Source organism: Eimeria necatrix, genomic scaffold, assembly GCF_000499385.1.
Source record: "Eimeria necatrix Houghton genomic scaffold, Enh_scaff333, whole genome shotgun sequence".
Taxonomy (NCBI): domain Eukaryota; phylum Apicomplexa; class Conoidasida; order Eucoccidiorida; family Eimeriidae; genus Eimeria; species Eimeria necatrix.
The window spans coordinates 19,073-35,720 of record NW_013655331.1 but is presented as its reverse complement, the minus strand read 5'-3'; the positions used below and the strand labels follow the sequence as shown (position 1 = coordinate 35,720).

Below are 16,648 nucleotides of genomic sequence, written 5' to 3'. Positions count from 1 at the left end.
GCCCCCAGGGGGGCCCCCCGGGGGGCCCCCCGGGGGGGGGCCCCCCTCGAGGAAAGGGCCCGCAGGGGGGGGGGCCCCCGCAGCAAAGAGACAGCCCCAGACCTTAGAGACACTCAGGCCTTCCCCACTCTGGGGGCCCGCTGAGGCCAGGCTTTAGGGTTTAGGGACTGCAGCAGCAGCAACAGCAGCAGCAACAGCAGCAGCAGCAGCAGCAGCAGCAGCAGCAGCCCGCTGGCCTTCGGAGCACGAAGGAGTGGAGGGGACGGGGGCGCGCGCGGAGCCGCGGCGTGTCTGCTGCAGCAGCAGCAGCAGCAGCAGCGGGGCTTCTGCCGTGCCGCTGCAGCAGCAGCTGCTGCTGCTGCTGCTGCTGCGGCTTGCTGCTGCTGACATGAATGACTTAAATGATTCTAAGAGAGAGCTTTTCGGGGGCCCAGTACCCAACGGGGGGCCCCCCGGGTGGCCAAAGGAGTAGGGGGCCCCTGGGGCCCCTGCTGCGCTGCAGTGTCTCCTTTGGATGCTGCAGCAGCAGCAGCAGCAGCAGCAGCTGCTGCTGCTGCTGCTGCTACCCTCAGTGCCATATATAAACTCAAAGTTGCAAACAAATTACTTTCGGCGCCGGGAGGCGGCTCTGGGGTGTACGTACACCCCAAATTAGGGTTTAGGGTTTGGGGGGGGCCCTTTAGAGGCAGTAGAAAAGGGACTGTTTGCTGCTAGGAATAAACCCGGATTTGAGTTGCTGCTGCTGCTGCTGCTGCTGCTGGTTTTTAATTTCTTTGGAAGCGAAGAAATTAAAACGCAGCAGCAGCAGCAGCAGCAGCAGCAGCAGCAAGGGTTTGTGAGTGGTTTGGCCTTGAATGGATTTCTTCCTGGTTTATTTTGCATGCAATGAGACATTTATAAACAAATGACAGAGGCAATTGGATAATTAAAATAAATTCAAATGTTTATTTGTGAAATAGTTTTCAGTTCGAAATGCATTTTCAAATTCGCGAGATTTGTGGCTACAAGCAGTGCGGTGTACGTACACCTCGTCCAGCCTAGTGCCTCTTTTATTTTTATTACTTTTCCACTTTTATCATTTATTTATTTATTTATTTATTTATTTCTATTTGTTTGCCTCCTTCGTTTGCGAACAAAGTTGAACTCCGCTGCTGCGTAGTGCCGCAGACAAACAGATTCAGGTGTACGTACACCTCAGATCGAGGTGCACGTACACCTCAAATTCAGGTGTACGTACACCGCAAATTCAGTTGAGGTGTAGCGACACCTCAAGTTCAGCTGTACTTAACGCCCCAAACTCAGCTCCACAAACACCCAAAGTTCAGCTGTACTTCAGCCTAAATCTGAGGTGTACGTACATCTCAAAGTCAGGTGTACTTCAGCCTAAGTCTGAGGTGTACGTACACCTCAAAGTCAGCTGTGCTTCAGCCTAAATCTGAGGTGTACGTACACCTCATTCAGGTGTACTTCAGCCTAAATCTGAGGTGTACGTACACCTCAAAGTCAGGTGTACTTCAGCCTAAGTCTGAGGTGTACGTACACCTCATTCAGGTGTACTTTAGCCTAAATCTGAGGTGTACGTACACCTCAGTTCAGGTGTACTTCAGCCTAAATCTGAGGTGTACGTACACCTCAAGTTCAGGTGTACCTGCACCTAAATCTGAGGTGTACATACACCTGAGTGCCTGGAGGCGGATATGCATGCGCTACTCAGGTGTACTGAAGTGTAAGAAGTATTTTTGCAAAATAATTTTCTCACTTTTAATTTAAAGTAAATTCAGAAATGCATTTAAGTGCAATTGCATCCAGATCCATTATATATACATATATACATATATATATATATATATATATATATATATATATATATATAAAATATATGTATATGATTATTTTAAAAAAAAAAATATATATATATATATGTGTGTATGTGTATGTATATGTATAATTGTATATATATAATATAAATATATATGATAATATATATATATTATTAAATATATATATATATACATTATATATATACAATATATAAATGTCTATGTGCGTAAATCTATATAGTGACGGAATAACATACTTCTTGATGTTAACATAATTCCGCATTTATTTGCTGCTGCTGTCTGCCACAAAACAATATGCGGGCGAGGGTTTAGGGTTTACTAGCTAGGGTTTAGGGTTTACTCGCTAGGGTTTAGGGTTTACTCGCTAGGGTTTAGGGTTTACTGGCTAGGGTTTAGGGTTTACTCGCTAGGGTTTGGGAGTGGTAAACCCTAGAGCCGCACCTACAAACCCTAAACCCTAGCGTAGACCCTAAACCCTTAATCCTACAACCTAAACCCCGAAACTGCCCCAAACCCTAAACCCTAGCCCAAAGCATAAACCCTAAACCCCTGAAACCCCGGAACTGCCCCAAACCCTAAACCCTAGCCCAAAACCTAAACCCTAAACCCTTAAAAACCAGATGCAGATGCAGCGTTTGCCATTACTATTGGAATCTTTAAAATAAATAATTAAAAAATCGAAGCAGCAGCAGCTGCTGCGGAGACCGAGGTGTACGTACACCTCAGTGTGGCTCCCCTACTGCTGCTCACTCTTTGACTAAATCCCTCGAAGCAGCAGCAGCAGCAGCAGCTGCTGCTGCTGCTGCGGCTGCTGCTGCAGGTACTGTGCGGTGCCAGCAGCAGCAGCAGCAGTCGCCGCTGCTGCAGCTACTGGTGCTGCAGTGGCAGCAGCAGCTTTGACTAAATCCCTCGAAGCAGCAGCAGCAGCAGCTGCTGCTGCTGCTGCTGCGGCTGCTGCTGCAGGTACTGTGCGGTGCCAGCAGCAGCAGCAGCAGTCGCCGCTGCTGCAGCTACTGGTGCTGCAGGGGCAGCAGCAGCAGCGGCTGCTGCTCTTGCTGCAGCAGCAGCAGCAGCATCACAGCTGCAGAAAGGATGGCCATATGGGTACAGCAGCAGCACAAGCCAAGCTAGGGGGCCCCACAGGGGGGCCCCCGGGGGGCCCCCCGAAGGGCCCTCCAAAGGGGGCCCCCGGGGGGCCCCCATCTGTCACTGCGGAGTCTGTGCTGTGCCCTAAACCAAAAAAAGGGGTTTCTTGCAGCTGCTGCTTCGCCTGCTGCAGCAGCGGGCTGGCAGCAGCAGCATCAAATGCTTCTGCAGGTCCCGCTGCTGCTGCTGCTGCTGCTTCTGCTGCTGCTGCTGCTGCTGCTGCTGCTGCTTGGGGGCTTTCTGGGTGTCCGAAGTGGGGCAGCCGCAAGCTGCTGCTCGTTGGGTCTTCCGCTTGACGCAGCAAAGGAGCTGGCTGCTGCTGCTGCTGCTGCTGCTGCTGCAGCAGTGCTTCAGGCCACTCCTGCTGCTGCTGCTGTTGCAGCAGCAGCGGGTCGTGCTGCAGCAGGGGCAGCTGCGCGCTGCTGTGGCTACTGCAGCACCCTGTGGCCGGCAGGTTAGCTGCAGCAGCAGCCAGCGGTGGAGCACCTTCTAACTGGACTGTTGTTGCTGCTGCTGCTGCTGCTTCTGCTGCTGCTGCAGCTGCCGGTGCTGCTGCTGCTGCTGTGGGGGCCGCTGCGGCTGCCTTTTTTTCGGCAGCAGCAGCTGCTGCTGCAGCTGCTGCTATGTCAGCAAACGCTGCTGTCTCTCTCGTGCTTCCAGCAACACCAGCAGGTGCAGCAGCAGCAGCAGCAGCAGCAGCAGCAGCAGCAGCAGCAGCAGGCTCTGCTGCACTGGGTGGCTGCAGGGCGCCCTGGATCTTTTGGATCTTTTGAGATATTCTCCGCACGCTTTCTTGTAGCTTTTCATCTGCTGCTGTTGCTGCAGCTGCAGCTGGGTCTGCTGCTGCTGCTGCTGCTGCTGCTGCTGCTGCTGCTGCTGCTGCTGGAATAGAAGCAGCTAAGTTTGCTGCTGGCTCCCACGCATATAGTGGCTGTGAACTAGCAGCAGCTGGGAGCACACTCGTGTGGGGCAGAAACTGCTGCTGCAGTTGCTGCTGCTCAAATTGCTGTTGCTGCTGCTGCAGTTGTTGCTGCTGCAATTGTTGTTGCCTCAGTTGCTGCTGTTGCTGCTGCTGCTGCAGCTGTTGCTGCCGCATTCGCTGCTCTTGCTGCTGCTGCTGTAACAGCACCTGCATTTGTGAAAAAAGCACTTGCTGCTGTGAGGGTAGTCCTTGCTGCAGCACCTGCTGCTGCAGCACCTGCTGCTGCGGCTGCTGCTGCGGCTGCAGCACCTGCTGCTCCTGCGGCTGCAGCACCTGCTGCTGCTGCGGCTGCTGCTGCAGCACCTGCTGCTGCTGCTGCTGCTCTGCTTGCTGCTGAGGTTGAAGCAGCTGCAGCGGAATGTCGCCGGCAGAGCAGCAAGCACGCGTGCCGCAGCAGCAGCCGCACGCAGCAGCTAGAACAGGAGTAGCAGCACCCTGCTGCTGCTGCTGCTGCTGCTGCTGCTGCTGCTGCTGCCTCTGCTGCTGCTGCTCTATAGCAGCAACACGCCCCTCTAGCTGCTGCAGATGAGCCCTGATGTCTTCTATTGCTGACTGCACAGCCGCAGGCAGCTGCAGAGACGAAGCATTCTGCAGCAGCAGCAGCAGCAGCAGCAGCAGCAGCAAAACAGCAACACAACAGAGCAGCACTCGATTCATTAATGGCAGGAAAAGGAAATCCAGCGGCAGCAGCAGCAAGCACAGAGCAGCAGCAGCAGCATGCATCCAGCAGCATCAGCAGCAGCCGCATGCATCCAGCAGCAGCAACAGCAGCATGAGTGCGGCAGCAGCAGCATGCATGCAGCAGCAGCGTGCATGCAGTAGCAGCAGCAACAGCATGTATGCAGCAGCAGCAGCAGCAGCAGCAGCAAACATACGGAAGCAAGGTTTTGAATAAGTGTAGAGACAGCGAGCAGCAGCAGCTGCTGCTGCTGCGGCTGCGGTTGCTGCTGCTGCTGGTCTCTGCTCTCAGGGCGTCTGCTTTTTAAGCTGCTGCTGCTGCGGCTTCCGAAAGGGATAGCAACCTTCCTTGCTGCCTGCTCTAGAGCTGAACCCGTCTGCTGCTGCTGCTGCTGCTGCTGCTGCTGCTGCTGCTGCTGCTGCTGCTGCTGCTTGAGCGCTCCCCCAGCGGCAGCGCCCCTGTGCTGCAGCAGCGAGCCCGCGAACTGCGTCTCCGCGGCCCTTTGCACCCCGCCCACCTGCTGCTGCTGCTGCTGCTGCTGCTGCTGCTGCTGCTGCAGCGTTTTGGCCTTTTTTTTGTGCTGCTGCACCTGGTTGTGAATGGCCCGCACTATTGACAGCAAGTCGCAGCAAAACAAAATTTTCCTTTCTCCAAATCCCGCGGGACTCAAAAACTGCGAGGCCGTCAGACACGGCCGGTACAGGCACTCTTGCCGCTGCAGCAGCAGCAGCAGCAGCAGCAGCAGCAGCAGCAGCACAACACACGCCAGTCTTGCTGCTGCTGCTGCGGGTGCTGGGGGGACGGGCGGGACCGGTGCAGCAGCAGCGGCAGCAGCAGCGGCAGCAGCAGCAGCAGCAGCAGCAGCAGCAGCAGCAGCAGCAGCAGCAGCAGCAGCAGCAGCAGCAGCAGCAGCAGCAGCAGCAGCAGCAGCAGCTCACTAGGAATTTCCAAACTTCTTCCACGAAGCGTTTGTCAGACTTGAAGAGAAAATGGAAGCCTCTGCTTTGCAAAAAGAAATTAACATTTGCGCTGAAGTCGCAAACAGCAAAATGGAGAATAGGCAGCAGCAGCGGGAGAGCCCCTGCTGCTGCTGCTGCTTGCTCGCTGCTGCTGCTGCACCACTCGCTGCCTGCTGCTGCTGCTGCTGCAGCGGCGGGGTAGTGCATGCGCCGCAGCAGCGACCGCAGCTTCCCCAAAGTGCCCGCAAAGTCCCCCACAGCTGCTGCTGCAGCAGCAGAAGCTGCTGCCGCTGCTGCTGCTGCGCCTGCTGCTGCTGCTGCTGCTGCTGTTGCAGCCCCGTCTTCGGCGCTCTCGCTGGGGCAGCAGCCGCTGCTGCTGCTGATCGCGCATGCAACTTCCGCCGCCATGTTGCTGCGGGCCACTGCAGCAGCAGACACCCAAGAGGCACCTCTGCTGCAGCAGCAGCAGCAGCAACAGCAGCAGCAGCAGCAGCAACAGCAGCAGCAGCAGCACTATGAAGCCAGCGCCAAACAAAGGTCTAAAAAGCAAGCTGGTTGCAGCTTGGGTAACGGGCTAATAAATCCGAATTTAATTTCCCTGATGTTCCTTCGCTTCGCAATGCCTTCAACATCCTGCTGCAGCAGCTGCTGCTGCTGCTGCTGCTGTTGCTGCTGCTGCTGCTGCTGCTGCTGCTGCTGCGTGCCAGCTCGAGCTGCGGCGAAATTAAGCTGCACAAAAAACGAATTTCGCAGTTTAAATAAAAGAAAGAAACGCATGCAGCTGCGGCTGAGTCCGGCGTGTGCGGCGGGCGGCGCGGAGGCCCCGGGGCCCCCCGTCGGCAGTCGGTGAGGGGCTTCGTGCATGCGAAATGGATTAAAATAAATGGAAATTAACTTAAAAATTAATTAAAACAAATAAATTAACTCAAATTTCCATTTATTTGCCTGCTTTCCGCCTCCTCCGGCCTCCCGCGGCAGCAGCCACGCCGGCTCGGTCTGCTGCAGCAACAGCTGCTAAGACCCCCTCGAACTGCGTCCCAAGGGAAAATAAAAAGGAATTAAAGACAAATTAAAGACAAAAACGCAAAAATAAATTAAAAGAATAACATTTAATGCAGCGTTTTGAATTTCTCCGTCCCGAGGTGCGGATACACCCCAGCGCGCGGAGCTACGCCGCCAGGTGTCTAGACACCTCAGCAGGTCGTTTGAAAAAAGATAAACGACAAAAAAGAAATAAAAAGGAAAATGGAAATAAATAACAAATAAATGCAAATTAATAATGATTAAATGCCAAAATAAACTCTTTTTCTGCTTTTGAAGGCCCATTATTTTCAGAGAAAAGTACTTTTCTTATTTTCCATTTTTTACCACGAAATAATAAAATAAAACGCCCCGCAATAATACCGGCGAATTTAACAAAAGCAGCTATTGTTAGTAAAGTCCTAAATATTATTATTTTTGACTTTATTTATTTCTCTTACTTGAATTAGTTTTGTTTTCCGATTATTGTATTTTTGTAATTTTTTGCATTAAGTGACAAAGACACTTATTGCTGCTGCTGCTGCTGCTGCTGCTGCTGCTGCTGCTGCTGCTGCTGCTGCTGCTGTTATTTGTCTTTTATAGCCACTTTTTTTTCAACAAGCTTTTAATTATAATTTGCATTTTTATATTTAAGCAAAAGACAGAAGCAGACTATTTTCATTCTTTTATTTACTCTGAATAAGTTTTTAATTTTAATTTCTATTTTGCATTTTATGAAAAAGAAAACAAAATTTTTATTTTTTTATTTTTATTTTTTTACTCAGAGGGGCCAACGCAGCAGCTGCGCGCGGAGACGAAAGAAATAAAATTAGAATTAAAAAATCAAATTAAAAAAAACAACAAGTGCTGCTGTTTACTGCAGCAGAATTAAACAATTAAAAAACAATTAAAACAATCAAAACAATTAAAAAAATAAAAAGGAAAAAATTAAAAATAAAAAATAAAAAATGACAACAGCAGCAAATGGCAAAAAGACGACGGAGGAGAAGTTGGGCTTGAGGTGCACGTACACCCCAAAGTGCAGAAAAGGGAATTTAAAATAAAACTTTTATTTTTATTTTATTTATTTCAATTTTCGTTTTTTCTTTTGTTTATTTAATCAAATACTACTCAGCCACTGTCCTACTTTTCATATTATTATTTATTTGCCTTCTATTTATTTATTTATTTATTTATTTACTTATTTATTTATTTATGCAAAATTAAATCAATTAATTGTTTTTGTTGTTTTTCATCATATCTCTATTTAATTACTCCAAATTAAATCAAGTAATTATTTGATTAGTATTTTCGTTTTATATGTATTTGTCTATTCCTTTATCTACCTATTCAAAATTAAATCAATAAATTTGTTATTATTCATATTTTTTTCTATTTATTAATTTCTTTATTTAATTATTCAAAATCAAATTAGTTAATTGAGTAATTAATTATTTTTAATATTTTCTGTTTATTTATTTCTCTATTTAGTGATTTGAAATTTAACAAATTGATTACTTGATTTTAATTTCTGATTCATATATTTTTTTATTTCTTTATTTATTTGTTATTTGTTTAGATCATCTAATATTTATCTCTTTATATAATTATTTAAAATTATATCGACTAATTAATTATTATTTTCCTTCACTTTATTTACCTCTTTACAACTTACTTATTTAAAATTATATCAATTAATTAATTCTTATTTTCTTTCACTTCATTTATTTCTTTATCTAATTATTTAAAATTATATCAATTAATAAATTTGGTTAATTTAATTATTTAAAATTATTTCAATTAATTAATTACTATTTTCTTTCAAGCGCCTTTCAGGCAGCTGCTGCTCTCCTTCTTTTGACGCTTGCACTATACTTATCAATTTGTTTTCTTAATTAATTAATTAATTAACTAATTAATAGATGTATATAAATAGCATAATTATGAATTAGTCACTTAATTAATTAATTGATTGATTAATTAATTAATTAATTAATCAATTAATATATGTATATAATTCGTATAATTAATCAATTAGTTAATTAATTAATTAATTAATCAATTAATATATGTATATGAATCATAGAATCAATTAATTAATCAATAATTAATCAATTAATTAATTAATCAGTATTTAATCAATTAATTAATTAATTAATTAATTAATTAAATGGTTAATTAAATTTTATTTTATGTAATTTATCTTTTATTTTCTTTTTAGGCCCCAAATTCGTTTTCGCTGTTCATTCCGCAACACAATGCTTGACGTGTTGCGGAGAAGAGGTTGGAAGGAAACGGACAGGCAAATAGAGAAAAAAGCAAATAAATAGCAAATAAATGGCAAATAAAGGATAAATAAACAAAAAATAATAATAATAAACGATAAATAAACAATAAATAAACTATAAATAAACAAATAGAATTAAAAAAGAGTCAAAAAAAGCCAAAAAAGGAGAAATCTCGAGTGCCCCGTTCGGGTGTATCGACAGCTGGCTCCTCGCGGGTGAAACCTGAAAATGTGCAATTTGGCATTTTTTTGGCCATTTTTAAATTAAATTGAAAACTAACTTCAAATAAATAAATAGTTTGCAATTTCCGACCTCTAGATATCTATATTTCCCCCTCAATTTGCATTTATTTCCCCCATTTCCCCCCCCTCTGCCGCTGCCACAGCGAAACTGACTGGGACTTCTTCTGGTGCGACAAAGACTGGATTTCCGAAACTTTCGACAGATTTCGTTTTCAGCCCCAACAAAGAATTAACCATTTCCGCAACCACCAGCAAGTAATTCCCACAGCTAGCTAGCTAGCTAGCTAGTTAGCTAGCTAGCTGGCTAGCTGGCTAGCTGGCATTTAGCTGGCTAGCTGACTGCGTCTAGCTAGCTAACTGGCTGCAGTTAGCTAGCTAGCTGGCTGCGTCTAGCTAGCTAACTGGCTGCAGTCAGCTAGCTAGCTGGCTGCATATGGCTAGCTAGCTGCTGAGCTATCTAGCTAGCTGCCGTTTAGCGAGCTAGCTAGTTGTCTATTTTAGCTAGCTAGCTGCCTGTTTAGCTAGCTAGCTGCTGAACTAGCTAGCTAGTTGCTGATGTGCCTAGCAGCCTAGACAATCACTCAAACAGCTGGCTAGCTGCCTAGGCTGCTAGCTGCCCATATGGCTAGCTAGCTGCCTATTTAGCTAGCTAGCTGCCCCCGTCGCTTTTTCTTTAGCTAGCTGTGTAGCTGTTTGCCTAGCCTAAAGCAGCAGCAGCAGCAGCAGCAGCAGCTACACTACAACTGCAGCAGCAGCAGCAGCAGCACTACCAGCAGCAACAGCAGCTGCAGTATAGGAGCAGCAGCAGCATCAGGAGTAGCATCACTAGCAGCAGCACTACAGCAGCAGCAGCAGCAGCAGCAGCAGCTTCATCAGCAGCAATACAGCAGCAGCAGCAGCAGCAGCTTCATCAGCAGCAATACATCAGCAGCAGCTGCAGCAGCAGCAGCAGGGGGCTTTTGGGTGCTTTTGGGGTGTACGTACAGCTGACGAGGAAGGATCTGCTGATTCGGAATTTGAGAAGAAAGAAAAGAGAATTGGAAAGAGAAGGAAAATCCCAAGAAGCAGAAAGGCAATTAAATGTTTTAAATTAAATTTTATTTTTAATTATTTATTTTTAATTAATTAGTTTGAATTAATTGTTTTATTTAAATCCCAAGAAGCAGAAAGGCAATTAAATGTTTTTAAATTATATTTTTATTTTTAATTATTTATTTTGAATTAATTAGTTTGAATTAATTGTTTTATTTAAATCCCAAGAAGCAGAAAGGCAATTGAATTAAAATTATATTTTTAGAAATCTAATTTGTTTTGAATTGTTTAATTTGAATTAATTCTTTAATTCAAATCCAAAGAAGCAGAAAGACAATTAAAATTTAAATCCTTTTTGAATGTTATTTGTTTGATTTAAATTTAATTTAAATTTATTGTTTAATTTAAATTTGTTCTTAGTTTATATTTATTTTTCAATTTAATCTGAAGAAACAGAAAGGCAGTCAAATGATAAATCATTTTTTGTTTTGATTTTTTTTAATTTGAATTAATTGTTTAATTTGAATTAGTTGTTTGATTGGAATTAATTATTTAATTTGAATTAGTTATTTAGTTTGAATTAATTGTTTAATTTAAATTAGTTGTTTAATTTGAATTAATTATATGATTTGGATTAATTGTCAAATTTGAGTTGCTTTTTTTAATTCGCATTAACTGTTTTAATATTGTTTTGATTTAAATTAATTGCATTAATTTAGATTTATTATTTTAATTTAAATTACTCATTTAAATTCAAATTATTTATTTAAATTTAAATAATTTTCCAAAATTAATTATTTCCTCGTTCTTTTAAAATTTAAAATTTCAATTTTAAGATTTGAAAGACAGTTTTCTGTTCCTCCCTTATTTGTCTTGATGTAATTAGTTTAGTTTAGTTTAATTTAATTTAATTTGATTTAATGTAATTTAATTTAATTTAACTTAATTAATTTGATTTAATTTAATTTAATTTAATTTAATTTAATTTAATGTAATTTAATTTAATTTAACTTAATTAATTTGATTTAATTTAATTTAATTTAATTTAATTTAATTTAATGTAATTTACTTTAATTTAATTTAATTAATTTTTTCTTTTATTTCTTTTCAGTTTCAACATTTGCCCCAAGACATTTTTGCTGCCGCTGGTAAAAACAGAAAAAGTCATTTTTAAATTTTATTTCTAATTTATTTAAATCCTTTTAAATTCTTTTAAATTCTCTTAAATTTATTTAAATTCATTTAAATTCTTTTAAATTCTTTTAAATTTCTTCAAATTCTTTTTTATGAATTGCTTTTGCTGGCTTTTAATTCGTCGAAACATTTTTAAGTTCCTTTAAATCCTCTTTAATTATTTCTAATTCTTTTTTATTTCCTTTTAATTCTTAATTCTTTTCTAACCTTTTAGATTGGTTTTTTTATTTCTTTTTTTTATTTCTTTTAATTTCTTCTAACTCCTTTTAATTTCTTTTATTTGCTTTATTTCTTTGAGTTTTTTATTTCGCTTTTATTTATTTTTATTTACTTTTATTTATTTATATTTATTTTAATTATTTTTTTGATTTTAAGAATATTCATTTCTTGGGCAAGTGTTGAAATGTTTCCTTCGATTTCTTCTCATTCTTTTTGGTTTTATTATTTCCTTTTATTTTCTTTTAATTAATTTAATTATTTTAATTAATTTAATTTGTTTTATTCCTTTTTCTATATTTTATTTGTTTATTTTAATATCAGGAATATTTGATTTTTGCGCAAGAGTTCAAAGCTTTCTTTCAATTTTTTTCCATTTCTTTTCGTTTTTTATTTCTTTGAATTTCTTCCCATTTCTTTTTATTAATTTAATTTTATTCATTTATTTTGATTGATTTTTATTCATTTTTATTTCGTTTTATTTTTTTTACTTTTAATTTCAGGAATATTCGATTTTTGCGCAGGAATTTGAAAGCTTTCTTTCCATTTCTTTTCATTTTTTTCATTTTTTTTCATTTTTTTTCATTTCTTTTCGTTTCTTTTGATTTCTTTTGCTTTATTTCAATTAATTGAACTAAATATGTTCATTTTATTCACTTTTATTTCTTTTTATTTTATTTATTTTTAATTTCAGGAATATTCGATTTCTGCGTTCATTTTTGTTCATTTTTGTTCATTTTTTTTCATTTCTTTTCGTTTCTTTTGATTTCTTTTGCTTTATTTCAACTAATTGAACTAAATGTCTTTATTTTATTCCCTTTTATTTCTTTTTATTTTATTATTTTTAATTTCAGGAATATTCGATTTTTGTGCAAGAATTTGAAAGCTTTCTTTCATTTCTTTTCATTTCTTTTCATTTTTTTTCATTTCTGTTCGTTTCTTTTCGTTTCTTTTGATTTCTTTTGCTTCATTTCAATTAAATGAACTAAATGTGTTTAAATTGTTCACTTTTATTTCTTTTTATTTTATTTATTTTTAATTTCAGGAATATTCGATTTTCGTGCAAGAGTTCAAAAGGCAGCAGCAGCAAAAGGGGAATTCCTTTTGGATAATGAAGCCGGTGGCGCGTTCGCAGGGCCGCGGGATATTTTTGATAGACAAGTTGTGCCATTTAGCGTGGGAAAAAAATCCAAAAAAGCATTTTTTGAAGTCTTTTTTGATCTTTTTGGATTCTTTTTTCAATTCCAAACTCTTCCTCTTCTTCTCCTTTTCATTTTCATGTTTTATTTTCTCTTTTCGCCTTTTTTTTGCCAACTTTTCGCATTTTCCGTTCGCCAACCATTTTTCCATTTTCAAAGTTTCTGTATTTTTCAAAGTTTATTTATTTCTTGTTTTCTTTTCAATTTCTTTTCTTTTTTTTAAATCTTTTTTTCCTTTTTTTCTTTATTTTTCTTTTATATTTTTTGTCTTTTCTTCTTTTTTCAAACACAACTTGCGAGCCTTTTAAGTTCTTTTTCATCTTTTATTTCTTTTTCAAATTAAATCGTTTTAATCTCATTTTCGGAATTTTATTTCTTTTGAATTTATATTAATATTTTACTTAATTATTCCTTCATTTTTCATAGACTTATTTTTTCTGTTCTTTCTTTCTTTCTCTTCTCCTTTCTCCTTCGTTAAATTAATCAATTAAATCAATTTCAATTCATGTAATGTCTCTTTTAGCTCTCCAAACCCTAAACCCTAAACCCTAAAACCTAAACCCTAGACTGCGTCTTCGCTGCAAGCTCTGACTTCCAGCGGCCCCAGGTTTGCCCGCTGCTCCACCCACGGTTTAGGGTTTAGGGTTTAGGGTTTAGGGTTTAGGGTTTAGGGTTTAGGGTTTAGGGTTTAGGGTTTTGGGGTTTCAGGGAGTGGAGAGGAGACGCGAAGTGCAGCAGGAGCTCGGAAGCAAAAGCAGCAAACCCTCAAACCCTAAAAGCAGCAGAAGAAAATGAACAAGCAGCAGAAGCTTATGTTTGCCAAAAGTACATTCAAGACCCCCTGATCATTGGCGGTAAACCCCTAGGGTTTAGGGTTTAGGGTTTAGGGTTTAGGGTTTAGGGTTTAGGGTTTAGGGCTTGGGGGTTTTTAAGAATGGCTTTTTGCCTAGGGTTTATGAAATTCTGCATGCACACAAGGGTTTAGGGTTTAGCACTAGAGGCATACAATAGGAGTTAATTAATTAAAAATGATTAATAAATTAAATAGCCGAATAATTAGTTAATTATTAATTAAATAACTAGTTCATTTATTAATTAGTTAATTGATTAATTAATTAGTTAATTAATTAATCAGTTAGTTAATTAGTTTGTTATTAATTTGTTTGTAGGAAAGAAATTTGATTTGCGGCTGTTTTGCTTCGTGAAGTCTTTTATGCCTTTGGTAAGTCTTTTTTTGAGGGTTTAGGGTTTAGGGTTTAGGGTTTGCTGCTGCTGCAACTGCTGTTGCGTTTGCTGCTGCTGCTGTTGCTGCTGTTCTCCAGCAGCAGCAGCAGCAGCAGCAGCAGCAAATCTGTTCACAATCTCCCTGTGCATCCTTCACCAAATTTGTTGCTGTTGCATGTTCTGCTGCAAGTGCTTCTTCTGCTGCTTCCTTTGCTGCTGCTGCTGCTTTTGCTGCTGCGGCTGCTTTTGCTGCTTTTGCTGCTGCTGCTGCTGCTTTTGCTGCTGCGGCTGCTTTTGCTGCTTTTGCTGCTGCTGCTGCTGCTGCTGCTGCGGCTGCTTTTGCTGCTTTTGCTGCTGCTGCTGCTGCTGCTGCTGCTGCAGACAGCTTATTTATACCGGGGCGGCTTCGCGCGTTTTTCGAGTGTCCCTTTTAGTTTGCAAGAAGGGCAAAGAAATAATTTAAGTAAAAAAAATAATTTTTTATTACAAATAAAATAAAATAATATTAAAAGAAAATATTATTAAATAATAATAAATTTAAATATTATTCTTTTATTTCAATTATCATTTTTGCCTTTTAAAAGATTCCAACGTCGCGCAAAAGCAGACTGCAGAATGGAATAATAAATAAACAGTTAACTCATTAAAAAATAAACAAACAAGTAAATAAATTTACTGAATGTCATAATAAATAAATAAATAAATAAATAAATAAATAAATAAATGAATAAATAAATAAATAAATAAATAAATGAATAAATAAATAAATAATAAATAAATGAATGGATAAATATAGAATAGTATAAAATAATAAATGCAAAAGCAGCGTCGCAATAAATTAAAAAATCCGAAAAAAGGCGCGAAATGAATTTAATGATTTAATTTTAATTAAATTATTTAATTTCAAATAAATTGTTTAGTATTTAATTAAACTGTTTAATGTTCAATTAAATCATCTAGTATTTAATTAAAGGAATTAATACTGCATTGAACTGTTTAATATTCAACTAAATAATGTAACATTTAATTGAATTATTTATTATCCAGTTAATAAATAATTTAATATTTATTTAAATGATTAAATATTTATTCAAGTGATTTAATATTTATTCCAGTAATTCAATGTTAAAGTGAATTATTTAATTTGTTTTTAAATGGTTTTCATTTAATTCAAAAAAGCGCTGAGGGAATTTTGTCCTTTAAAAATTGAACTGTTTTTTTTAAATGCGGGAAAGCCGAAAAAATTTTTAATTTGTTCAATTTAATTAAGTAAATTAAATAATATAATTGTGCAAATACTTAAATGAATACTTAGTTATTAAAATAATTAAATAATTAAATATCATTCTTTGTCCTTTTAAGTACATAGGAAATACATGCAGGAAAGCGGAAGATAAATTGATTCGTTTTATCGATTTAATTCAATTAAAAAATAAAAAAGAATTCAATTTTTCAAATACTTAAATAAATATTCAATTATTTAATAAATTAAGTAAAATAAATATTCATTGATTTAATTAAATAATTAAACAATAAAATATTCATTTAGTTATTTAAATAATTAAATAATAAGTTTTAATTTAATTATTTGAGTGATTAAATAATTAAATAACAAAAAAATTATTTAAATAATTATATAGTTGAATATTCATTTAATCATTTAATCAATTAAGTAATTAAATAATTAAATAACTGAATAATTAAATAATTAAATAATTGAATAATTATTTAAACAACTAGATAACTGAATAATTAATTAATTATTTAAATAATTAAATAACTCAATAATTAAATAATTGTTTAATACTTAAATAAATGAATAATGAAATAATTATTTAAACAATTAAATAACTGAATAATTGAATGTTTAAATAATTAAATAATTAAATAATTATTTAAATAACTGAATAATTAAATAATTATTAAAATAATTAAATAACTGAATAATTAAATGATTAAGTAATTAAATAACCAAATAATTAAATGATTATTTAAATAATTGAATAATTAAATAATTATTTAAATAATCAAATAACTGAATAATTAAATAATTAAATAATTAAATAATTATTTAAAAAACTGAATAATTAAATAATTATTTAATAATTAAATAACTGAATAATGAAATAATTAAATAATTGAATAATTAAGTAATTATTTAAATAATGAACAATTAAATAATTGTTTAAATAATTAAATAACTTTATAATTAAATAATTAAATAATTAAATAATTATTTAATTAAATAATTATTTAAATAATGAATAATTAAATAATTGTTTTGTTTTACTTCAAAAGGCGTACACCTGACTAACGTGGCAGTTCAAAAGACACTGGAAACCTACGACGAGGAAACGGGGGGGAAGTGGGCGTTGAGAAGTTTGAAACTTTTTTTGAAAAGCAAGTAAATACCTCTTTTTGCGCGTTTTTTTCCAATTAATATCATTTAAAAGAATAAAAGGAATTCATTTGCCAAAAAAACTTCAAAAAATGGAATTAAATGAATTAATTTGCAAAAAAAACTCCCAAAATTAACGCATTTTGGCCAAAATCTCCTTATCATCGAACCGCCTTCTTGCGGTGTACGTACACCAAAAGGTTGATTCTTTTAAATAACTAAATAACT

At 37.7% G+C, this 16,648-nt stretch overlaps 3 protein-coding genes across 3 annotated transcripts in view; 1 reads left to right on the top strand and 2 right to left on the bottom strand.

Moving 5' to 3' along the window:
• Nucleotides 1-472, top strand: part of ENH_00044500 (nuclear RNA binding protein, putative) — a gene marked incomplete at both ends in the record, with an annotated part of 930 nt that extends 458 nt beyond the window's left edge. Inside the window, one exon of the mRNA XM_013585456.1 lies at nt 174-472. Within this exon, the coding sequence (XP_013440910.1) occupies nt 174-472 (299 nt within the window). The remainder of the gene's footprint in view (nt 1-173) is intronic.
• A 2,599-nt stretch (nt 473-3,071) lies between these two features.
• Nucleotides 3,072-4,122, bottom strand: ENH_00044490 (hypothetical protein, conserved; the record flags this gene model as incomplete). The annotated part of the gene is made up of 2 exons (XM_013585455.1): nt 3,072-3,278; nt 3,775-4,122. The coding sequence occupies 2 exons, from the start codon at nt 4,120-4,122 to the stop codon at nt 3,072-3,074; spliced, it is 555 nt and encodes a 184-aa protein (XP_013440909.1).
• Nucleotides 4,123-4,935: 813 nt separating this feature from the next.
• Nucleotides 4,936-6,015, bottom strand: ENH_00044480 (hypothetical protein, conserved; the record flags this gene model as incomplete). Its single annotated transcript, XM_013585454.1, has 1 exon — nt 4,936-6,015. The coding sequence occupies one exon, from the start codon at nt 6,013-6,015 to the stop codon at nt 4,936-4,938; it is 1,080 nt and encodes a 359-aa protein (XP_013440908.1).
• Nucleotides 6,016-16,648: the final 10,633 nt, after the last annotated feature.